General features: G+C 43.3%; 1 protein-coding gene across 3 annotated transcripts in view; it reads left to right on the top strand.

The window, feature by feature from the left end:
• The first annotated feature begins 213 nt into the window (after positions 1-213).
• Positions 214-26,275, top strand: part of slka (STE20-like kinase a) — a 52,651-nt gene continuing 26,589 nt past the window's right edge. For all 3 annotated transcript variants that reach the window (XM_056292293.1, XM_056292294.1, XM_056292295.1), the window contains exons 1-8: positions 214-842; positions 3,847-4,011; positions 13,393-13,441; positions 14,169-14,318; positions 23,818-23,890; positions 24,451-24,645; positions 24,952-25,033; positions 26,122-26,253. In XM_056292293.1, the coding sequence (XP_056148268.1) occupies positions 693-842; positions 3,847-4,011; positions 13,393-13,441; positions 14,169-14,318; positions 23,818-23,890; positions 24,451-24,645; positions 24,952-25,033; positions 26,122-26,253 (996 nt within the window). In that variant the 5' untranslated portion in view covers positions 214-692. The remainder of the gene's footprint in view (positions 843-3,846; positions 4,012-13,392; positions 13,442-14,168; positions 14,319-23,817; positions 23,891-24,450; positions 24,646-24,951; positions 25,034-26,121; positions 26,254-26,275) is intronic.

The raw sequence follows: 26,275 nt of genomic DNA on the forward strand, positions 1-26,275 counted from the left end.
ACACCACTGTGATATTTAGTGCTCTGTGATGCCAGTTTGCAATACCCGGATTCATGTATTTGCCGCCTCTTAAGTCTCTTTGGATAAAAGCGGTTGCCAATATGGAATGAGTAAATGTAAATGAACGTTAATTCATTCAGCCCCCTCCCCCGTCCTCCTCGCAACGCGCAAGCGCAGTAGGGACGGAAGGCTGAGTACGTCATCGAGAGGAGTTTCAGGACACAGACACCGCTAACTTATCTCTGCCCAGATGAAGTCCTAAAATCGTTTTTAGATTTAACCTTTAATCACGGTGTCCGACCTCCTTGTCGGGGATGCGAAGAGATGCCTCGGTAGTCGCTGCGGTGCCGCCTTTTTCAGTTTTAAACCGAAACGTCCGCCAACGAGCCTCAACGAACGAACTCTTTACACTGCGACCCTCTTTTTTTAATATCTCGACGAGCCGCCTCGTTTCAACGCTGTCGGGAGTTGGATGTTAAATAAAACAGCACCGAGGAAAATTCTCACAAAAAAAACAACGCCCGTCCCGTTTGTATGAAATTCGAATGGCCAAAATACAGGCTGTCTGCCTTCGCCTGACGTGTGAATGCTGTTATTTCGATAGCCTCGTTGGGCTCCCTCTCTCATCTCGGAGTACGTTCTCTTAGCGGAAATAACGCGAGCGGAGGAAACCGCGTTTAGTTCTGCTGAAGATGTCCTTCTTCAATTTTAGGAAGATCTTCAAACTGGGACCGGATAGGAAGAAGAAGCAGTATGAACATGTGCACAGGGATGTGAACCCAGAGGAAATCTGGGAGATTGTAGGGGAACTGGGGGATGGAGCGTTTGGGAAAGTGTACAAGGTAATATGAATATATTTATATATAACTATCCTTCCTCAGCCCATTTATTTCTTAAGTGGTCTTTTTTTGGGGGGGGGGGCTCTTGGCGCAGAGTTGGTGAGCTTTCTCATGAACACTGGATTTCAGAGGAGCTGTAACAGGTCAAGGTACGACCCTCTGTCATTCAGATGTTTTAAATCACGCTGGGTTTCTGTCTCAAATATAAGCCATGTCAGTTCACAAAAAAACTATAGGTAAAACTGCCCGGATCGCTTGATTACATCCTCCAGATCAACACATTTTGGAAACGGAAGACAAACGGAGTTAAAGGGCTTTTGTCACTGTTGGCTTGATCCGTTAATCCCAATTAAATTGTCACGTTCTTTGGTAACATGACTTTGTCATGTCATTGACTTGGAGTTAGCCTTTGTGGGAACTGTTGGAAGGTGGAAGGTGTGGTTCACTTTTAGAGAGGAAACATGGCCTCCTCCAACATGCTAAATCCAAAGGTGCAAATTCGATTCAATTTCATGATCACAAAGCAGCACAAAGCAGCAAGTTTAACCAGCTAAGGGGTCGTCTGCTGGCTCACACGACAAAATTCCTTGAAGCAAGGGCCATATCAATAAAAATGTGACACTAACACCCTCGTAGAATTAACCTCTCCAAACGGGCACTTTTTTCTATGTAGTGAGGGGCACACAAGATGTTTGTTGATGTATTCATACCATAACATCATGACTGGTGTCTAGGTATGAACATACATTTGGAGTAGTAATGTTTTCTACTGAGCATGCATTTTGTCACCATTGATTATAATGAATGTCTCTGCCAGCGAACTGGGAGAGACATTCTTTCTGTATTCTAACAGATAGACAACAGAACGATGATCTGCCGCTCAGGGTTATTGTGTGAATTCATCCTTTAAAGAGGACAACTACAGAGAAATCTCATTTACTTCTGTTCGTGGGTTACATAGGAAGTTCAAATGCAGGCATGTTTTCAAAATGACTGCCACAGGAAATGATCAAATTGAACAATGAGAACACATGACTGACACTACAGAAATGTAAAACATTTGCTGAGGAATGGAGGTGATGACAAAGAAGTGATTTGGTTGATGGCAGTGTAATTAAGTAGAAATTGTCATAGCATAAAATTGCATCTCTGCACTAGGTCAGCACTCTTTGATTTCAGTCAGCCTGATAGAGCAGCTCTCAGTAGTAATGCTGTTGTTGCTTCCTGGAAGTTCAGTGATCAAATAATGGAGCTGATTGGCCAGAAATCTTCATTTGCTGCACTCTGAGTCTTCATTAGCCAGCAGTGATGATAGCCAGACCATATTAGTGCCTTCCAAGGCTTAAGTTATTAGGCCATGCCTCAAAGCAAAGTGTTATCCCCAAGATGTGTATGAGACAGTTGCCATCATCAGGTCACAATACTACCTCACACTCAAAAGCATTTCATAAGTCATTTCACAGGACTCCTAGCTGTTTTGTGTTTTTATGGACATGGTGGTAAGATTTCTAGTAGTGGGTGACTCAATTGTTTTAATAGTTTTGCTTGCTTGCACATATAGATGCATGACGTAACAGGTGTTATATTGGACCTTTAACTTGTGTAGTGGATGTGAAGGCTGCCAGCGCTGTGTGAGGATGGTTCATGCTAACACAAACTGCTGATATAATTCTGTTTGTACAGCCAGCCACTTCTCGTAGATTAATTTGATCACGTCCTAGGAAGAGACAAAATTATTCTACCTTATCAAAGTCCATGCTCTTGTTCTTAAGTCATATTGGTTTAAAATTTGGCCAATTCCTTCAGGCTGTCATCAAAATAACTTACTGCTATCCAAGCATTTGACATTGTTTGGATCAAGTCTTGCTGGTTTTCAATTTGGTGACATTAAGCTTTGTTAGTGATGTGCTATTAACTAAGTAACATAAATGTTGATGACTGCTTACATATATCGGGTGTCCAAAAGAATGCAATTTCTTATGATACGTAGAATGGTGTTATTTATTTAACAAATGAAAGCTACAGGGTTAGTTGGTTTAGTTGGCATAGCTCCTTGATAGAGCAAATAGTGAAACATTACTATCATAAATTCAGCCCACAGTTAGATGACTGTAATGGCCTAGGCCTGATAGGTGTCAAGAGCACAAAGAGGGAGACAGGGTGTGTGTCAGACTAGCCGTATAAATATAGAGTCTGACATACTCTGTAGTAGTTGGTTGTGCCACTCCTTCCCTTCTTTTTCCTTCACTCCATGAGATTGTCTTTGTATCCATAAACATTAAACCCTAAGCTGGGCTGAAAATAACTCAACCACTGCTTGTTTGACAGAGGAAGTGTTGCATGGAGAAATGTCCAATTCTTCCCATTACCTCTTCCTCCTCAGTCTCAGTTTACTGGTTTTTGAACGTTTTGAAGGATGTGTATCACTATTTTATTAAACTCTTGTATATTTGCTACCTTTACTATAACATCCCATTTGATGTAAGAATTGTTGGAGAAAGACTGAAAGAAATTAAAGTGATAGAAAGTGTGGAGGAACAGAGCCAGCAAGAAAAAGGACGGTTTGTGTTAAAAGTAGGTTAGAAGGTGAACCGTTTTCTATTGAAATAGACTACAGGTAGTTATTTTGTCTTCCCTTAAGCCATTTTTCTTTCAAATGTAAGACCATGTCTTATCATGTCTCTTGAGTTTTATTTTTCAGATATGACCTTTTTAGAAGATTGCTTTCAACTGGTCAAGCCATATAGCACCCTGGTGCTTATTGTTCTAACTCCAAAAGGGTATTTTATGAAATTGTTATCACTGATGAATGTACTTTTACCATAGATACTGTTAACAACTGCCAATAATAATTAGGCAAGGATATTTGTTGATTGGCCCTGTCAGCCATTTCAAAAACACTCATGTTTCAGAGAAATGCTCTTTGCACAATATCGTTCTCCATTTATACAATGTCTCTGACCTTTAGCGAATATGTTTATTAATTTCTCTAATTTGCTGGTTTTAGGCTCAGAACAAACAAAATGGAACCTTGGCTGCTGCAAAGGTGATTGACACAAAGACAGAGGAGGAGCTTGAGGATTACATGGTAGAAATTGACATTCTGGCCTCCTGCGACCACCATCATATCGTCAAACTGCTGGATGCATTCTACTATGAAAGCAAACTTTGGGTAAGTAGGACTCCAACTGGGAAAGCTAGGTTTGGGTTGTGTGTTGTGGTGTTAATTTTGAACCCCAAGCAGGCATTGGCGTTATGAGCCAGCTACGCACCCAGACATGCAAACACAGAGGCATTAGTGCCTAACAGTATATAGTGTCAGGATCGACAACACAATATACACATGTGCAATCCTCACATTGCAAATGATGCAGTGTAAGGCAAATTGCTTGATACGTGTGATAAGAGAAATCTTGCAAGGTCCAATTTTTCATGACTTCTTCAGGAGCGCATCTGACAAATTAGTTGGGCTGGACTCGAGTATTCAGCTATTCGAGTATTCATTCATTGGGTAGGTATTGGGTTTTTGTTTTCCGGATTCAGATATACGTGGGTTTTTTTTCTGCCACAACAGAATACAGGCCGACATCAGTGGCTCTCATTGATTGGTGAATGAACATCCATTTATTTTTGTCCATTTATCCATAATTAAATGGTTTGTTTTGGATTTATTTTGTTTCAAGAGTGCTTTTGTGTGTGTGTGTGTGTGTGTGTGTGTGTGTGTGTGTGTGTGTGTGTGTGTGTGTGAGCCACAACACAGGTTTTGAGAATCTCAGGCCCAAATTATTACTACTACTTATTATAATAATAATTGATCATAGTAATTAATCATAATAACAGCAACAACAACATCCGCACATAAAACAACTTTTAGTGGCACAATGGAAAAACAAAACCCAGACGTGTTGGCCCTTGGCTTGGCCTGCATGACATTTGGGCGGCATGGTGGCCCAGTGGTTAACACTGTTGCCTCATAACAAGAAGGTCCCAAGTTCGAACCCCAGGCCATCCCAGGTCCTTTCGGTGTGGAGTTTGCATGTTCTCCCTGTGTCTGTGTGGGTTCCTGGGTTTGAACCCCAGGCCGTTTCTGTGTGGAGTTTGCATGTTCTCCCCGTGTCTGTGGGATTCCTCTGGTTGTTCCGGTTTCCTTCCACCATCAAAAAAGACATGCATGTTAGGTTTAATACTCCTGCCTCTGCCCCTGGCCAAGGCAATGGGAAAAAAGAACTGGAGTTGGTCTCCAGGCGCTGAAGCTGCCCACTGCTCCTGTACAATACTACTACTACTACTTTCAGCTGCTCCCGTTAGGGGTTGCCACAGCAGATCATCCGTTTCCATCTCTTCTTGTCCTCTTCATCCTCTGTCACTCCAACCACCTGCATGTCCTCTCTCACCACATCCATTAACCTCCTCTTTGGCCTTCCTCTTTTCCTCTTCCCTGGCAGCTCCATATTCAGCAACCTTCTCCCAATATACTCCATATTCAGCATCCTTCTCCCAATATACTCTCCTCCACACATGTCCAAGCCTTCTCAATCTTGCCTTTCTTGATTTGTCTCCAAACTGTCCAACCTGAGCTGTCCCGCTAATATACTCGTTCCTAATCCTGTCCTTCTTCGTCATTCCCAATGAAAATCTTGGCATCTTCAACTCTGCCACCTCCAGCTCCACCTCTTCTCTTTTCGTCAGTGCCACTGTCTCCAAACCATATAACATAGCTGGTCTCACAACCATCTGTGTAAACCTTCTCTTTAACTTTTGCTGATACCCTTCAGTTGCAAATCACTCCTGACACTCTTCTCCACCCACTCCACCCTGCCTGCTCTCTCTTCTTCTCCTCTCTTCTGCACTCCCCGTTACTTTGGACAGTTGGCCCCAAGTATTTAAAATCATAAGCCTTCGTCACCTCTACAAGAAAACCCTTTTTTCCTTGAGCTCAGTCTTTCAGTCATTGGGCCCAAATCAGTTTGTGTCTGTGTTTGGCCTACCACATGAACCATGTAATGTTCAGTTATGTATTAAATCAAGCTGAAAAGTACATCTTGTCTCTGTGTATTTAATCACTTATTTTCTGTAGGTGGGGGCATGTCCAGAATGGCCTGTACTTTAGAGCGGTCCAGTTCCAACTCCTTCTCCAGACAGCTTGTCACCTAAGAAAGTGATTTCTGTTGCCCCGAACTGACATTTGTTTTTGTTCAGTTTCAGACCACTCAACTGGATTATACTCCTTACATCCTCACCATTCTACTGTCCTCCCTCTCATTCACGCTTAGGTATTCCATCTTGCTCCTACTGGCTTTCATTTCTCTTCTCTCCAGTGCATACCTCCACCTCACCCGGCTCTCCTCAACCTGCACCCTACTCTTGCTACAGGTCAGAGACTCCTGCCTGATCCTGTCTGTCAGCCTGTCCATCATCAGTGCAAACAAGAAAGGGGTCAGAGCCGATCCTTGATGTAATCCCACCTCCACCTTGAACCCATCTGTCATTCCAACCGCACACCTCACCACTGTCACACTTCCCTCGTCCATATCTTGCACCACTCCTACATACTTCTCTGCAACGCCCGACTTCTCATACAATACCACGCCTCCTCTCTCGACGTCCTGTCATATGCTTTCTCTAAATCCACAAAGACACAATGTAACTCCTGGCCTTCTCTACTTCTCAGTCAACATTCTCAAAGCAAACATCGCATCTATAGTGCTGTCTGTGAATGTTCTCATTCATCCAGGTCATGGTTATCCAAAGGAGTTGAATCAAGTGCAACTGGACTTGGTATATATCTGTGAAGATGTTTCGCCTCTCATCCAAGAGCCTTCCTCAGTTCATGCCTTTCGGACTAGACCAAGCTAGTCTGACTCAGAATTTATCCTCTTGGAGACGTTGTCAGAGCTATAGATGTCCATGGCTCTTTGTGTCCCGATGTTTACCAACGCCCGTCGCTAACAGAGCCATAGATATGAGTGGCTCTTTTGTGTACCGATGTTTGGCTGCACCCGTCGTTATCGGAGCTATTGATATGCGTGGCTCTCCTGTGCTCCGATGTCCAGCCGGCCCGTCGCAATCGGAGCTATTGATTTGCATTTGTTTAGCAGCGACGGTCGTTGGGGGTGTTAGTTTCGACTTCATTATTCAGTGTTCATGAGTCGTTGGAGCCGTTAGTGACCAACTGTTGTTCTTGGAGGCTAGGCTTCTTGAGTCTCCTGGGTAGAGATGAAAGGACGGCATTGTAAGTGGGAGATAGGTGGTGTCGCAGACCTCCTCGTCTGTTGAGGGATGGTTTTTCCAGTTCCGCATAGATGGCTTCCTTCACCCCTCTGTCAAACCATCTATCTTCTCTGTCCAAAATGTGTACGTTGCTGTCCTCGAAGGAGTGTGTCTTCTCCTTTAGGTGTAGATAGACTGCTGAGTCTTGTCCTGAGGAGTTTGGCCTTCTGTGTTGGGCCATTCGTTTGTGTAATGGTTGTTTGGTTTCTCCTGTGTATAGGTCAGTGCAATCCTCATTGCATTGTACAGCATACACCAGATTGCTTTTTTGGGTGTGTGGTACACGGTCTTTGGGATGAACCAGTCTTTGTCGGAGTGTGTTGCTGGGTTTGAAGTATACCGGGATGCGGTGTTTGTTGAAAATTCTCCTGAGTTTCTCGGAGACCCCAGAAACATACGGGATGACTGTGCTATTCCTTCTGTCCCTTTTCTCCTCGTCGCTCACCTGGTTGGTCTTTTTGGAACGTGTTGCAGTTTTCACAAAGGTCCAACTGGGGTAGCCGCAGGTTTTTAAAGCTCCCTTCAGGTGTTTGTGTTCTTCCCGTTGGGCCTGAGTGCTGCTGGGCACATTGCCAGCTCTGTGTTGGAAAGTTCTGATGACGCTCAGTTTGTGTTCCAGAGGGTGGTGTGAGTCGAAAAGTAGATATTGGTCTGTGTGTGTAGGTTTCCTGTAAACCCCAATGTGGAAGCTTCTGTCTTCCCCAATGTGGACGTCACAGTCCAAGAAGGGCAAACTGTTGTTCTTTATGTCTTCCCTTGTGAACTTAATGTTCTTGTCCACTGAGTTGATGTGTTTGGTAAACGCTTGCACCTCTTGTGTTTGGATTTTGACCCATGTGTCATCCACATATCTGAACCAGTGGTTAAAAAAACAGCATGAGCTGCTCTATGGGAACATTTAAGGGACAAAAATTTAAAAAAAAATCTAGTGTTCTTTCTCTTAACTATAATATGAAACAGCTGCAACAAACCAAAATGTTGAGACGGTACTTGTCTTGTTGGATGGGCAGATTTAGTTAAGTATGGGATGGACCGGTTAAACCTTGGACAACTTGTTTACATTTTATTGTCATTTTTGCATAGGTCTGACTATATGCAGCATTTGGCATGGGCGGTAAATAAAAAGTTTGAGTACCGCTTACCCTAAAGCAATTGTAATCTTAAAACGTTTTAACTGTACTGTCAACAGGGGGTTGACCTCAAAGGTCAAAACTGCTGTGGGCCCCGCATGGGCTAACCCACAGAGGGCCCATGTGGGCTTACTGTGGGCAAGAGCACAGTTGGGCTTGCCCACAATAAGCCCACATAGTTGCCTCAAAGGGCAAAACTGCTGTGGGCTCCGCATGGGCTAACCACATGGGGCCCATGTGGGATTAGTGCAGGTTTGCCCCTGCCCACATTGCCCCACAATAAACCCACACCTACCCACAGTGGGCCCGCACGGGCATGTTTGCTGGGCAATGGCTGGCTCCTATACACTAGAATGGGTTAAGTGCAGAGAACAAATTTCATTGTAAGAATACAATTCGTTGTAAGGTTCAGTGACAAAATAAAATAAATTGGCTTTCATAATTTGACCCTTGCAGAAAACTAATTAAGGAACCCTGCGTAGAATAACAAAATCCCTAACAATTAATTAAACCGGGATAAATAGGGGATGACGTGATGTGCCGATCCGAGCAGACGTAGAAATTTCGCCTCCCCACTCGATTGCTGCAAATTTCATTTTTAAACATATTTCCTACCAGTGGAAAGCCGCCTGTTGTGCACATTACACCTATAATGTCACTAGACAACTTTTTCATGCATCCTTGATCGAATAAGAAGAAAGACGGACGTAAAAAAGGAGGTAAAGGCAACACTAATGCTACCCATGTTGGCCAAGACAATGATCTTGGGCCGGTGGGTGACGCAACGCACGCTGACAATGAAGAGCTAAGTGCATACCAAGACAAATTAATTGTGGAGAGTGTTACTGCTAATATAGAGAAGATGTTGGACAGTAAATTAGCTAACATAATAAAACCAGTTAGCGAACTCTCTGAGAAATTAGACAATTGAGAGAATGAGGACAGGAGAGCAGCGGGTCTCAGACCTGGAGGATGTGTCGGCTACTACTGCACCCCAGGTGAGAGCTCTGGATGTCCAGCTAAAGAAGGCACTAGATTGCCTCGAAAGTTTTGAAAACCAAAGTCGACAGCAGAACGTGAGGATTGTCTGACTGAAAGAAGGTGCGGAGGGCAAAACACCAGTCGATTTCTTTCAAAAGTGGATACCAGATGTTCTGAATATGCAACAGGACTGAATCAAGATTGAGAGAGCCCACCGCATGGGACCGCCAGTGAGACTCGCCGGTAAGGAGTGCCCGAGAGCTGTCCTGGTGAGGATGCACAACTACACCGACAAACAGAGAATCCTATATGCAGCAAGAAACAGAGGTACAATAAATATTGAGGGTGGAAACGTGTCCTTCCATCAGGATTTCACCGCGGAGGTTGTGAGGAAGAGGAAGGAGTCGGCAAATGCCCACAAATTACTGAGAGAAGCTCGGATAAGATACCCTTCTTGTACCCTGCTGTCATTAGAATCTTTCACCCCAATGGCACCAGTTCCTCCTTCTCAAACATGAAAGAAATCAATGACTACATCAGTAAACAGCCTGCGTCAAAATTAACCTCTGGCTTTGAAGTTATGTAGACTGGGATTGCTTCAGATATGACTGCTGAATCCAGAATGACATGAAACAAGCGCCTTTGCATATCGGGGCTTTTCCTATCTCACTTTAATCTCACATAATTGTACGCTGGTATTCTTATGGTTGCAATCCTGTAAGGGGAATTTGTACTAATTTGTTTTTGATCCCCTATAGCTGTACTGTTTACATGGTGAAAGTACAACTAGACAATGTTAGATTTTACTTTTCTTGTAGGTTTTTCTTTATCGTTCTTTCTGTGTTTAAGTTCTTAATTATTCCAAGCGTTCTGTTCTGTTTTTGCCTGGAACACATCTCTATGTTCAGCAGAGTTCATTCTATACTTGAAGTTACAGATTGGTCCAGCTTATGTCTAATGGCTAAAGTCATATGCAGCACACAATTCATAACAACTTTGTGTCAATGTCTATTAAGATATGTACATGGAATATTTGGGGCTCTAATAATGTGGTAAAGAGAAAATCTGTCCTGAACTCTCTCAATAAAAGATAAGATTTAAATAGCTTTTCTACAGGAAACACATTTAAATGATGATGAGCACAAAAAAAGTATTGTAGGGAATGGGTTGGTCAGATTTTCTTCTCATCACACTCAACAAATAAGAGGGGAGTGATTACCCTAATACATAAAAATCTTCCATTTACTGTCACAGCTTCCTGTAAAGACACTGAAGGAAGATGCATCCTAGTTAAAAGGGTGCTACACGGTGAAAATATTTTGTTAGGAAATGTGTATGCCTCTAATATCCAAGATGAAGCCTTTTACGCATCTTTACTTAGTCAACTAGCTGATATGGACTGCACCAACATGATAATAGGGGATTATTTTAACTCTACGTTATGCCCATTGATGGACAGACTTCCCCCTCAGACAATTCAATCCAAAAATGCCAAGGCAGTCTTAAATATTAAAAAGGAGTTTGATCCTTTGGACATATGGAGCCATTATAACCCACTTTCAAAGCAATATACTGTAACGTGCATGGATAAGTAGACACGTTGGCCTCTGGCTGACGGGTCTGACCCTTTAGTCGAGCGGTTAGCGAAGTCTCCTGCGGTGCGGGTGATACGGGTTCGCGTCTCGGCCGTGGCAGTTCCTGTGGTTGCCCCCCCCCCAAATTCACTACAATACATTTCACTCTCAGCCTCATCTGTCAGCATCACGCACTGATTATATTTTTGTTTCAAGATGTCGTACTCATTTAGTTGAACATGTAGATATTGGCCATATTGCCCTTTCAGACCACGCTTCTGTAGTCATGTCCATTCAACTTCTTAGACCCAATGAACATTCACTCTGTTGGAGAATGAATACACTGCTGCTTATGGATGAGAAATTAATTAAATTTTTGAAAGCTCAAACTGATTTATTTTTAGAATTTAATGACAAGGACGGAAATTATTTTTAAAAAAAATCAAACCGAAGAACATGCATGTGTCGCAGCACTATACCGTCCATCTCAGCCAAGAACAGAGAAATGTCTGGCTTAGTCCTTCCTGAGCGCCCCCCCCCCCAAGTGCTGAATATTTGCTGTTGATTACTACCAAAGCTCTAGAGCTTAAAAAAAAAAAAGGGTATTCGGGACAGCCCTTCAATGACTTCTTTCTTATTTCTTGCCTTATTCCCCCCTCTAAATCACACTAATTCATACTAGAGTGATAAATTATTTGCAAGTGGAGTGGACTTTAGTATATATCTGGTGAAACTTTCCAATTATCCTTCAGCCTTTAAAGGCATACCTGTTGCAGGAGAGGTCATGGTTCATCGTTTTGACTGCTCCTATCAAGTTCTTAAGTGTTGCTCAGTTGTGATCTATAATTCATGCCACTCAAATTGTGAAATAGTTGCTAAACAGTTGGGAGGTTAGCCACAATGGTATTTTTTTAATGAATTTATTAAAATCTGTATGCGTTTTGTTGACTATGTGCCGATTCCCTTCGCTCTACCTCCACGATACTAAAATTCAAAGAAGTGATCAAAGTTCCCTTGTAGTGTCTAAAAATTTAAATTTTGCTAAATGCCATTCCTTCGCATAATTTCAATAGTCCTAACTTTTCATGGGCTTATCAAAGTTCGCATTGTATATCATGAGCAGAAAGTAGGGTCATATTATATTCAGAACAATATCAGTGGAGAACAATTACTTTCTAGCAGGTGGTATCCTGTGACCATCCCTCTGTGGGCTGGCCACATCTATAGGAAGATAATGGATTGATGGTGGTGGCTGGAGAAAGTGCCTGTGAATAATTCAGAGCTGCATTCAGCTTGTCCCTGCGGTCCACTCTTTTAGCAGTGTGATAAGTGTGTAACTGCAAGCCCCTTGCACATTTTAGGTGTTGAGTTAAAGTATGAATCATGGGCTGGGTTTAATGGTTTGTTTTCACTTGTTTTTCTGTGAAAGATTTCTGTGGTATAATGTTTCCTTCAAAAATTTGAAGGAATAAAAAAAAGACTTGTAAGTTGTTTAGTTTAACTGAAGGTTATTGTTAGCACATAATTTCTTATTTGTATTGAGATAGCACATTTCAGAATGATGAGCAAGTAATCATTAAATGTCACTTCCCATGTCATGATGGATTAGGATGCAAAACAGGAACAGCCACTCCGTTCACCCTCTTTGTTTTGGTCCCTGAATGGATGGTGGTTATCAGTTGTTGCTTTGATTGATTTTTCTGATCATCCGATACCTCAAGCTGTCGACTGAAGTGCCAAGCAAAGCCAGTAATGTTGAGGTTGTATTCATGTATCTTACATCAGCTATAATCACTGGGGTCAGACACTGGTCAGTTTTCTCTCCCAATAACAATATCGGTGTAGGGCATTATGATCATCTAATGCACCACAGCCATGCAGGCTCGTGGCCTTTCATTAGTTTGTTTAATTAAGAGACTAAATCATGTTCCACTGGAAGCCCTTGTCCCTTGTGATCATTCCTTCATATGTTTGGCTGTATGTTTTTAGGTGTTACTTGTCATATGTAAATGTGTATTGATAAAAGGCTACAACAGTTTGTTTGAGGGCACCAGTATTGAGTCACAGATGGACTGACTCCAAATTCAACAGAAGCATTGCATTAGAACATCAAGGTTCCCTTTACAACTTCCTGTTAGACAAAATAATGTAGTTAGTTTTGAATAATTACAGTGTAGGAGTGATACCTGACCACATTTACTTCTATTTTTGTGGGGGAGGGGTATACATATAGGTCAATGGGATATAGGCATACTAACATCTGGACTTAATTTCTTGACCTTACCACCTTTCTTATTTCTATGCAATATATAAAATGTGGAAATTGTTTTAAATCACTTTCACTAGTATGTATGAGGAAATAACCAGGATGTGAGTCATTGCACAAATAGAACGTAGACTCTAATCACAAGACAACACACTTTCCAGAGAGGTTCTGAAACCAAAAATATGGGTAATTTGTATGCTGTCATTTTGTTACTGAAGTCCATTCTTGGAGCAAACAATGTCCTGTGAGGGCAGTAAAATTAGGGCTAACCTGAATCATAACATCCCCCCACCCCCTTTTATTGTTTAACTTCCTTTGTTTTCTCTCTACAGATTCTGATTGAGTTCTGTGCGGGTGGCGCTGTGGATGCCATCATGCTGGGTGAGTTCCTCACAAGCTCTTCATTGAAAGGAAGCCTGTGTGCGTGTGTGTGTGCGCGCGTGTGTGTGTGTATTCAAACATTCTGGAACTTTTTCATTGCTCCGTCCTGTAGTGCCAGCTCTTTTTATTTCATCCAAAAAAACCTCTGTAGGATCTCCTTCCTTCTCCCCTATTGGATAGATCAGTTTAAGTGTGTAATTATCATAGCTCCAATTTCAAGGAGGGGTTAGTCGACTTCTAGTGCTTCAGCGCTTTCTCTCTGTTATTTGGAAACTCTAGGAAACACCGCATCACCTCTCCTAATGTACCATTGGCTTCAACAGACACTTAAGTGTGAATTGCCAAGTACAGCATGCTCATTAATTCACTCCAGTGTTGAATATGCAGCAATCAGTGGTGCCATATGCGTTCAAGCTGGAGAATGTCAGTGGACTTTCTCTTGTTGTCTGACTCATCCATAGCAACCTCCACCCGCCACCAATTTCTGGAACAGTCATACAAGCTGGCCTTTAGAAGGGCGGAGTGTTCTTCTACTGTTGCTATGGGATGCAGCCAGGCTGTCACTGATCTTGTAATTATGTCTAAATGGCCTGGTCTGCATGAATCTATATTTCATAATTCATAAATGAGAGTGAGAGAGAGGGAGAGAGAAAAGAGTTGGTACACTATCTCAGCTAAGACTAAAGACGCTGAACAGGGATTACTGTGTATTCATATGCTTCCACAGAACTAGAAAGGCCATTGACAGAACCCCAGATCCGTGTGGTGTGTAAGCAGACCTTGGAAGCCTTGGTTTACCTCCATGAGAACAAGGTCATCCACAGAGACCTGAAGGCCGGCAACATTCTCCTCTCCTTGGAAGGGGACGTGAAACTGGGTAAAGATCTCTGCTCTCCTCTGCATTCCTCTCTTATTATAATTTTTCATTAAATGTTGAGCATGATTCAGTTAGAAAGGATGAGTCATATTCAGCTGAAACCCCCTTTGAAATATTCAGCCTAGAACAGTGCACATAATAACTTACTTATTCACTCTCACACTGTTTATTCCATCTCAACTAGTGACCTTGGTAGTCACTCTTAGCCTTCCTACAGGGCCGACACTAATAGGCTTTAAAGAGCTAATAAGTAGGGTCAACTGTCGATCAGCTTGCCATGAGTATTGTGGCAAACAGCTGAGCTATGTGCTGTTAGAGATTACGGCAGTATAGGTGTTGCACTGCACTTGCATGTAATCCATGGGGTGAGTAACTGTTGAGCGTAGGCAAGGTCAAAGTGGTGGTAATAAAAGAAATAGTTCGACACATCTAGTCAAATTGATTGTGTTGGATTGCTTGTGCTGAATGAGGGTTGTTAGTAGTATAATTGCAGGTATATCAGTTTATTGATATTTCAGCATATTGGTAGACCAACCTTATTCCTACCCCACCCCTTTTACCTCCCAGGGTCGTATCATACCATTGTGGCTAGGGTCTGAAATTAACATTCGCCTGGCGCCAGATGTGGGTAAATTTTCCCTTTGGTAAGTAAATCTCGGAAGGCTACCCGCCACAGGGCGGGTAAATGTTTGTACCAAAATAGTCATGTAATAAAAAACTATGCTGACAGTCTCTACCACGTTTTGGTGTTATGGGTGCGCTGCTGCATGCAGCTCATGCTGCAGCTTCTGTCCTCTGCTATCTGTCAAGAGTTTCACAGCGGGCAGGACAGAGCTCCTACATGCACACACAAACACAGACACACACATTGTCACTTGCAGCTGTCCTGCTGCTAGCTACCATTAGGCTAATTAGTTATTATATGGCAATATTTACAAGGAGTAAGCCAACCTTTAAAATGAAAACCCACTGATGAAAAAGAAGATGAAGCAGTGGGAGCACATACAAAAAGAAAAATCTTAATAATTGCTTTTATGTTTGATCCTTAAGTACATTTAATAGCAAATACTTAAGTAGAATTTTGAGATTAAGACTTATTGAGTTGTATTCAGGCTTTAATTGATTAACCATTGATCAATATATCAAAATAATTTCGCTTCTTTAAATTTGTACTCAACATAATACCTTATTATCTCAATGAAATACCATTTATTTGAATAAATGACATTTATTCGCCGGTTTTTTCTTTGTGGTATATTCAACGTGGCAGCTGATGAGTGCGCGATTCACGAAACAGGCTTGTACTGCTATGAATTAAAGGGTTTTTTTTCCCTACAAATATCTTAATATTCCAGTCCTCATTTGTTGAGCAACACCAGTGAAGGTTTCCAAAAAAAACCCCAGATATATATACTGCTCAAAAAAATAAAGGGAACACCTAAAAACACAATATAGACCTCGATGAATGAAATATTTCAGCTGAAAATCTTTATTTATTAGACAGAGGAATGTGTTTAGAGCAAAATAAGCTAAGAATGATCAATGGAAATCAAAATCATTAGCCCATTAAGGTCTGGATTCAGAATCATACTCAAAATCAAAGTGGAAAATGAGAACATAGGCTGATCCAACTTCTGTGGAAATTCTTCAAGACGATTCAAAATGAGGCTCAGTAGTGTGTGTGGCCTCCACGTGCCTGTATGCACTCCCTACAACGTCTGGGCATGCTCCTGATGAGACGATGGATGGTCTCCTGAGGGATCTCCTCCCAGACCTGGATCAGGGCATCGGTCAACTCCTGGACAGTCTGTGGTGCGACATCGCATTGGCGGATGGTACGAGACATGATGTCCCAGAGGTGCTCGATTGGATTCAGGTCTGGGGAACGTGCAGGCCAGTCCATAGCATCAATGCCCTCGACATATAGGAACTGCTGACACACTCTGGCCACATGAGGACGAGCATTGTCATGCATGAGCAGGAACCCAGGGCCCACTGCACCAGCATATGGTCTGACAATGGGTCTGAGGATCTCATCCCGGTACCTAATGGCAGTCATGGTACCTCTGGCTAGCACATAGAGGTCTGTGCGGCCCTCCAAGGATATGCCTCCCCAGACCATCACTGACCCACCGCCAAACCAGTCATGCTGGAGGATGTTGCAGGCAGCAGAACGTTCTCCACAGTGTCTCCAGACTCTCTCACGTCTGTCACATGTGTTCAGTGTGAACCTGCTCTCATCTGTGAAGAGCACAGGGCGCCAATAGCGAATCTGCCAACCAAGATGTTCTCTGGCAAAGGTCAATCGGGCTGCACAGTGTTGGGCTGTGAGCACAAGCCCCAATTGTGGACGTCGGGCCCTCATACCATCCTCATGCATTCTGTTTCTCACTGTTTGAGCAGAAACCTGCACATTAGTGGCCTGTTGAAGGTCGTTTTGTAGGGCTCCGGCAGTGCTCCTCCTGTTCCTCCTTGCACAAAGGACCAGATAGCGGTCCTGCTGCGGGGTTGTTGTCCTCCTGCGGCCCCCTCCACGTCTCCTGGTGTACTGGCCTGTCTCGTGGTACCTCCTCCATGTTCTGGACACTGTGCTGGGAGACACATCAAATCTTCTTGCCACAGCACGCATTGATGTGCCATCCTGGATGAGCTGCACTACCTGAGCAACTTCTGTAGGTTGCAGATACCGCCTCATGCCACCTCTAGTGGTGAGGGCACTAGCAAAATTAAAAACTAACCAGAGATCGGCCAGAAAAGATGAGGACAGGCAAATGGTCTGTTGCCACCACCTGCAAATCCATTCCTTTTATAGGGGTTGTCTTGCAAATTGTCTAATTTCCACCAGGTGGAAATTAGACAATTTACCAACAGGTGAAATTGATTCACAAATCAGTGTTGCTTCCTAACTGGACAGGTTGATATCTCAAAAGTGTGATTGACTTGGAGCTACATTGCATTGCTTATGTGTTCCCTTTATTTTTTTTGAGCAGTGTATATATATAATCCTCATGTGTTGGCATGATGACTGGTAAAGGGAGGGAGCTGGCTGATATGTTAGGCCAGGAGCATCATAGGTGGGTTCAAACTCTTCTACCATGGTGTGGGAGGAGAAATTGGGTAGGGGTAATCCGGAAGGAAGAATACGTCACGAGTGTGTTGGCAGTGAAGAGGGTGTCGGACAGAGTGATGAGTATGAAGCTGGAAATCGAAGGTGTGTTGCTAAATGTTGTCAGTGCATATGCCCTGCAAGTTGGGTGTGAGATGGAAGAGAGAATTCTGGAGTGAGTTGGATGAAGTGGTGGAGAGTGTACCAAAGGAGGAGAGAGTGGTGATTGGAGTGGATTTCAAAGGGCATGTTGGTGAAGGGAACGTAGGTGATGAGTAGGTAAGGTGTCTAAAGAGAGGAATATGGAAGGACAGATTGTGTCGGATTTTGTGACAAGGATGGAAATGGTTGTGGTGAATACGTATTTCAAGAAGAAGGAGGAACAGAGAGTGATGTATAAGAGTGGAGGAAAGTGTACCCAAGTGGACTATATCTTATGCCGGATGTGCAATCTGAACGATAGGAGGCTGCAAGGTGGTGACGGGAGAACGTAGCTAAGCAGCATTAGGTGGTGGTCTGTATGGATGACTTTCGAAATCAAGATGAGGAAGAGAGTGAAGACAGAGCCAAGGACCAAATGGTGAAAGTTGAAGAGGGAAGACTTTTGTGTGGAGTTCAGGGAGGAGCTAAGACAGGTACTGGGTTGTAATGAAGCATTGCCGGATGGCTGGGCAACCACTGCAGAAATGGTGAGGAGACAGCAAGGAAGGTACTTGGTGTGTCATCCGGATAGAGGAAGGAAGACGAGGAGACTTGGTGGTGGAATGAAGAAGTACAGCAAAGTAGGGGGGGGGGGGATTGGCAAAGAAGAAGTGAGATTGAACGATGACGAATGTAGACAGGAGTACAAGATGTGGCGTAAGGCGAAGAGAGATATGGCGAAGGCAAAGGAAAAGATGTATGGCGAGTTGTATGAGAGGTTGGACACTAGGAAGGAGAAAAGGACTTGTACCAATTGACAGACGGAGTGAGCCGGGAAGGATGTGCAGCAGGTTAGGGTGATGAAGGATAGAGATGGAAATGTGCTAACAAGCGAGGAGAGTGTTTTGAGAAGGTGGAAGGAGTACTTTGAAGGACTGATGAATGAAGAAAATGAGAGAGAGAGAAGGATGGATGATGGGATAGTGAATCAGGAAGTGCGGTGGATTAACAAGGATGAACTGAGGGCAGCTCTGAAGAGGATAACGAGTGGAAAGGCAGTTGGTCCAGATGACATACCTGTGGAGGTATGAAGATGTTTAAAAGAGTTGGCAATGGAGTTTTTAACTGTATTGTTTAACACAATCTTGGAAAGTAAGAGGATGCCTGAGGAGTGGAGAAGATGTATACTGGTTGGTACTTATTTTCAAGAATAAGGGTGATGTGCAGAGCTGTAGTAACTACAGAAGTGTAAAGTTGATCAACCATAGCATGAAGTTGTGGGAAAGAGTAGTGGAAGCTAGGTTAAGAGGAAAGGTGATGAGTATCATCTTTCTTGCTTAACAAGTTGCTACTAGTCTTATTCCAGCTGCTTGAGTATTAGTCCTTTTGTCTATACATCTGCTGCTGGTTCCTAGTGGGATCCTATTCTAGCTGTAGCTGTCTTATTCTATTTACTTACTTGTCTTATTTACTTATTCTAGCTGTAGCTGTTTTTCACCTTGTGTGTTCTTAAATATTTTTTGTTGCCCAGCTGGTTTGACTTAGTTATCCTTTTAGCTTATACATATATTCCTTGGTAACTTGCTGTTTGCAGTTTTAATACTTTTTTGTGAGGTTTGATAGAGTTTTACATAAGTGACCAATTTCTGGGCAATAGGCCCATTTTCAGTGTACCTCTTTGGCCAATTGGGTGTTAAGTGACCAGGGTGTGGCCAGAAAATCACAGGGATTTATAAGTCTGGCGCCATTCAGTTTCAACCCAGTGTGCATTTTAACTTCAGGAGTGATTCTGAATTGCTGGTTCATCTAGTATTGAGTAAGTATCATCTGTCTAGCTTAACAAGTTGCTATTAGTCTTATTCCAGCTGCTTGAGTATTAGTCCTTTTCTCTATACATCTGCTGCTGGTTCCTAGTGGAATATTATTCTAGCTGTAGCTGTCTTATTCTATTTACTTACTTGTCTTATTTACTTAATCTAGCAGTAGCTGTTTTTCACCTAGTGTGCCCTTAAATATTTCTTGTTGCCTAGCTGTTTTGACTTAGTTATCCTTTTAGCTTATAAATATATTCCTTGGTAACTTGCTGTTTGCAGTTTTAATAGTATTGTGTGAGTTTTGATAGAGTTTTACATAAGTGTCCAGTTTCTGGGCAATAAGCCTATTTTCAGTGTACCTCTTTGGCCAATTGGGTGTTAAGTGGCATGGGTGTGGCCTGCACTCCTGGCAGACAGTTCTTTAAATCACTGCTGCTAGGCAAACAAGCCTAGGTTGAATGAAGGCTAGAGTGAACAAAGGCAAGCGCGACTTTTTCAAGCCAAGACTTCATCAAGCACGGACTGCTCTTTTTAGATCCGGTCAGTCATCTGTATTTTGTGTACCTAGTATGGACTATGTGTTTCCTTCGCATTCCTGTCCTTTCCTCTTCCCGGGGCTGGCATAGACGTTGGGTCACTCCTAGGTGCTGTGACCCTACCAATCTCATCTATCCCACTCTCTCCACTCACGTTAAGCAAGTGGTGACGGGAGGGCTCTGGAATTGCCAGTCTGCGGTGCCAAAAGCTGAGTTTATCTCAGACTACACATCCTTGCTCTCCCTCAACTTTCTTGCTCTAACTGAGACCTGGATCATGCCAGAAAACACTACCACACCTGCAGCTCTGTCTGATGTGTATTCTTCTTCTCACACTCCCAGAGCTGGGAGGCGGGGTGGTGGTACTGGCCTGCTAATCTCCCTGAAATGGAAATACTCTCTTGTTTCCATTCCACAATTTTCTCCGCCCTCTTTTGAATTTCATGCTGTTACTGTCTCTTATCCAGTCAAACTCACCATCGTGGTTGTGTACCGCCCACCAGGCCCCCTTGGTGAGTTTCTGGAGGAGCTGGACACACTTGTCTCGCACTTTCCTGCTGATGACTCTGCACTTATCCTTCTCGGTGACTTCAACATCCACACTAACAAGCTAGGTCCTCTTCTCTCTTTCCTCTCCTCCTTTGACCTTCACCTCTCACCCTCTCCTGCTACCCACAAGGCCAGCAACCAGCTGGACCTTATCTTTACTAGACACTGTCATTTTCTGTCCTGGCCCCGCAGTGGTGGAATGAACTCCCCACTGATGTCAGGACAGCGGAGTCGCTGCCCATCTTTCGGCGTAGGTTGAAAACTCACCTCATCAAGAACTACTACCCTGTTACTTGTTTTTAGCACTTATTGTATTCACTCATTTAAAAAAAAAAAAGCTCTTTCTTGAACTTTTATTTTAGCACTGTTTTTGCTCTTAGATGCTTGTTTAGATGCACTTATGACCTCTGATGACTAGTAGTTCTCCTGATTTCCTACATTAAATGCACTTATTGTAAGTCGCTTTGGATAAAAGCGTCAGCTAAATGACTGTAATGTAATGTAATGATTAGCAAGGAGCAGTATGGTTTCATGCTAGGAAAGAGCACTACAGATAAGATTTTTGCCTCGAGAATGTTGATGGAGAAGTATAGCGGTTAGAAGGAGTTAACATTGTGTCTTTGTGGATTTCGAGATAGCATATGACAGGGTGACGAGAGAGGAGGTGTGGTATTGTATGAGGAAGTCGAGAGTGGCAGAGAGACATGTAAGAGTGGTGCAGGATATGTATAAAGGCAGTGTGACAGTGGTGAGGTGTGCAGTAGGAGTGACGGATGAGTTCAAGGTGGAGGTGGGATTACATCAAGGATCAGTTCTGAGCCCTTTCTTGTTTGCAATGGTGAAAGACAGGTTGACTGACGAGATCAAGCAGGCGACTCCATCAACTATGATGTTTGCAGATGACATTTGTCTGTAGGGAGCAAGTTGAGGAGAGCCTGAGGACGTGGAGGTATGCACTGGAGAGAAGAGGAATGAAAGTCAGTAGGAGCAAAACGGAATACATATGCATGAACGAAAGGGAGGCCAGTGGATTGGTGAGGATGCAAGGAGTAGAGGTGGTGAAGGTGGACGAGTGTAATGCTTGGGGTCAACTGTTCGTAGTAACGGGGGGTGTGGAAGAGAGTGCTGGCAGGGTGGAGTGGGTGGAGAAGAGTGATTTGGGACACAAGGGTACCAGCACGAATGAAAGGGAAGATTGTAGTGAGACCAGCTATGTTGTATGGTTTAGAGATGGTGGCACTGATGAAAACAGGAGTTGGAGCTGGAGGTGGCAGAGTTGAAGATGCTAAGATTTTTATTGGGAGCGACAAAGATAGACAGGATTAGGAATGAGTATATTAGAGGGACAGCTCATGTTGGACGGTTTGGAGACAAAGCAAGAGAGGAGAGATTGAGATGGTTTGGATGTGCGAAGGATAGATGCTGGGTATATTGGGAAAAGGATGCTGAAGATGGAGCTGCTAGACAAGAGGAAAAAAGGAAGGCCAAAGAGGAAGTTCATGGATGTGGTAAGGGGGACATGCAGGTGGTTGGCATGACAGGAAGATGCCGAGGACAGAAAGCGATGGAAACAAATGATCCGCTGTGGCAACCCTCAATTGGAGCAGCCGGAAGAAAAATATAATGTATGTATATGTAATGTATGTATATGTGACACAAAAAGGCAATTTATTATTTTGACCAGTAAAAAATATGCTTGGCTTGTGGATTTTCTCATCTAGCAACCACCTTGGCCAGTGAGTCAAAAAGTTAATTTAACCCACTGATTGTGGCTGTGTCTTTGTTGTTGCCGATGTCCTTTTTTTGTGTAACCTAGTTGTTTCTTTGCCTTTTGTGTTGATTTTGAAACATTATGTAAAATTTTATTTAAGAGCATTTTTATTCAAATGAAATAACTATCATATGCCTTGTTTTTCAAGTTAAAGTTGCAGTTTCCTTGATGATTCATACTATGTAGGCAGGTGCCATTATGGGGCTCAGACAGGCAATGAGTAGTAAGCAGGCATCAGGAATTCAATCATATTTAATTCTGCCTCTCACATCTACATGAGACACAGTGGCACAATGGTTAACGCAGTCAGCTCGAGCCCTGGGGTAGTCCAACCTTGGGGGGTCGTCCTGTGTGTGGAGTTTGCATGTTCTCCCCGTGTCTGTGTGGGTTTCCTCCGGGGGCTCCAGTTTCGTCCCACAGTCCAAAGACATGTAGGTCAGGTGAATCGGCCATACTAAATTGTCCCAAGGTGTGTGTGTGTGTGTGTGTGTGTGATGGCCTGGCGGCCTGTCCAGGGTGTCTCCCACCCAATGACTGCTGGGATAGGCTCCAGCATCCCCGTGACCTTGAGAGCAGGATAAGTGGTTCAGATAATGGATGGATGGACATCTACACGAGTGATACTCTGAGGTAACGAGCACAGATGGGGTGTCTGGGTAGCGTAGTGGTCTATTCCGTTGCCTATCAACACAGGGATCTCCGGTTTGAATCCCCGTGTTACCTCTGGCTTGGTCAGGCGTCTCTACAGGCACAATTGGCCATGTCTGCGGGAGGGAAGCCGGATGTGGGCATGTGTCCTGGTCATTGCACTAGCACCTCCTCTGGTCAGTCGGGGCGCTTGTTCAGGGGGGAGGGGGAACGGGGGGGATAGAGTGATCCTTCCACATGCTACATCCCCCTGGTGAAACTCCTCACTGTCAGGGGAAAAGAAGCGGCTGGCAACTCCACATGTAGGAGACGTGGTAGTATGCAACCCTTCCCGGATCGGCAAAGGGGGTGGAGCAGCGACTGAGACAGCTCGGAAGAGTGGAAAAATTGGTTGGATACAATTGGGGAGAGTGTGTGTGTGTGTGTGTGTGTGTGTGTGTGTGTGTGTGTGTGTGTGTGTGTGTGTGTGTGTGTGTGTGTGTGTGTGTGTGTGTGTGTGTGTGTGTGTGTGTGTGTCAGCCCTGTGATGGCCGGGCGGCCTGTCCAGGGTGTCTCCCCGCCTGCCGCCCAGTGACTGCTGGGATAGGCTCCAGCATCCACGTGACCCTGAGAGCAGGATAAGCGGTTCAGATAATGGATGGAATTGGGGAGAAAAGGGATGTTAAAAAAAAAAAAGCACAGATGTGGTAATGACGGAGGTTACACAGCTGCTTAGAGGGATGGTGGACTCTTAGGGGCATTAATAAAGGCTATTGAGATGTCTGTTCAGTTAATGAGTTGATATTTAACGGCTTGGCACAGAATAATTCAGGAGGGGTTTCATGTGGCCTCGTCATTTTGTTGGCTATGTACTGTACATTATTTTGCATTTTTCAAGCAGTCCTCATTGACCGCAATATTTGACACAGAAATGTTGATCTGTTTTTACTTTCAGCTGACTTTGGGGTTTCTGCTAAAAATACTAAGACATTACAAAGAAGAGATTCTTTCATTGGAACTCCATATTGGTGAGTAATGCAGTCTGGATCAAAGAGTGTGTTCATTCCTTCCCATTTTTTCCTCCATTCTGAATGATTATCTCTGGAGGGATGTGTCACAGCCCCAGGGCAATCATGTTATCTATAGTGATGCAACAAATGCCATGGAATAAGACAAGGAAGGAGAACTCTTTCAGAGCAGTGAATGCATTCAATTGTTCTGTGAACCCACAATTGGACAAGGAACAAGGGAAAAAAACGAGTATTGATGAAAATACATGATAGCCTAGTGAATATAGAGACTGTCCTTCAAACAGAGTCTGTGTTAAAGGCACTGTGACACCAGGCATCTATCCTGTGGAGGTATAAGGTAAAATCTGAATCCTTACCAATTGTTGGTATGTAGCTCTAAAGTCAACCCAGTGCTCAGACCTCCCATCAGAGGGGCATGAGAAAAAAATGGAACATCCCCTCTGGGATTAAAAAATGAGCAAAAAAGTCCTGAGAGTACACATCCACATAATGCGCTTTGTTTAATCCTAATTATTAATGATTTGTCCAACCTACCGACTTGTCTGTAATTGGTGCAGGATGGCCCCAGAAGTGGTGATGTGCGAGACCTCCAAGGACCGCCCATACGACTACAAGGCGGACATCTGGTCACTAGGTGTCACCCTGATTGAGGTGGCGCAGATTGAGCCGCCCAACCATGAGATGAACCCCATGAGAGTGTTGCTGAAAATAGCCAAGTCCGAGCCACCCACACTCATGCAACCCTCTCGCTGGTGAGATGGCACACTGGTAATAAGTAGAGGGGTGGCACTGAAATAGTTCAGGATGAGTGGTAAAGGGATCTTAAGTGGTAGAATGAAGAAAGATAATGAATTGAGAAGTCCCAACTTGAATGAAGAATGAACAAAAGGGAGATCATGTTGAAAATAATGTTAAAAGCTTGTTCATACAAGTGTGTTTTTTTTTCTTCCAAGAAGCACACTTCTTTTCTACCACAACCATCAAACTTGCTTTGTATGTGTGTGTCATTCATTCACTTGTTAACTCATTTATTTATTCATGCATGTTATTCTTGGCAGGTCACCGGAGTTTAATGACTTTCTACGAAAGGCACTTGATAAGAATGTGGACAATAGGTGGGGTCCAACACAGTTGTTACAGGTGAGCTTCTTGGTGCACTCTTTCCTGATCTCTCACTTTTAACAGTCTGACTGACCATTTATGCAGCCTTGTGCTCATATAAGAGGTGAGTTTACTGTATTTCCCAGTGAGTGAATGCACGAAAGAATTTGATTGCTTTATTTTTCAAATTCATCCACGTTCTGTGTTTCAAATATTCCTCTTATGCTCGCCCCACACAAGAGGGTAATTGGGCAGATTTTGGGCCCGATTCACCCCTCCCGATAATTGCAGGGGTGTTCCCGATTCAAGGCTGGTTTGAACTGATCTCTCCAAATGATCCTGTAGTGTTAGGAGTTTACAGACATCTTAATGTTAACAACTGGATTAGAGTCTCCCCGATTTCGAATTCTAAATATCAAACATACTTGATATTTACAACTTGAAATCCTGTAGTGTGAAAGGAACAGCGAGCAGAAACCCCCAATAGCCAATGAGAGCGACTATAACCTTCGTACAAGCCCAAAGCACATGAAACTGCATCTCCATGGCAGTGGAAGATCAGAGAATGTATAAAAATAACTACATTTCTAATGATCACAGGTTTCACTCTCCCCTCCACCTGTGTACAAATAACAATAACGTTAGCTTGTAGCAGTTGCTTCCACTAGCCCTGTTTAAGACTAACAATAAAACTTTATTTCCTACTCACGCTGCAAAATTTATAAGCCATGCTGATTCCGTCTTCTCAGCCATGACTTCATACACAGCTTTTTTTTAATTTTTTGGTGAAAAACATTGCACATACACACACGAGCAATCAGCTGCTGTTTGTGTGAGATCCCAAGTCCCTGGAATTACCACTCTGAAATCTTTTAATGCCAATTAAAGTGTGTGGTCCTGCGTCTTGACTGAATCATCTGGTGTGTGCATTCTTACGATTAAAATATAAACAGTCGGTTAAATCTCGTTATGTTTGTGGTCTCCTACATTTTTAAAATGGGTTAAGATTGAAAATCCTCTAATCAGATCAAAATCAGAATTGTGACTTTCCACACATGAATATACCCAAAAGAAAGTGAAGGTTTGGGATTAATTTTTTTCCCCTTTGTGTCTCTCTTTCCATGTAGCATCCCTTTGTCACCAGTGTAGTGGATAGCAGACCACTCAGAGAACTGATCGCTGAGGCCAAAGCTGAAGTCACAGAAGAAATTGAAGAAGGCAAAGAAGAGGAGGAGGAGGAGGAGACAGAAGCACCTCTGGTATATACTGTTACATGTTAAA

This window comes from Lampris incognitus, chromosome 13, assembly GCF_029633865.1.
Source record: "Lampris incognitus isolate fLamInc1 chromosome 13, fLamInc1.hap2, whole genome shotgun sequence".
Classification (NCBI taxonomy): domain Eukaryota; kingdom Metazoa; phylum Chordata; class Actinopteri; order Lampriformes; family Lampridae; genus Lampris; species Lampris incognitus.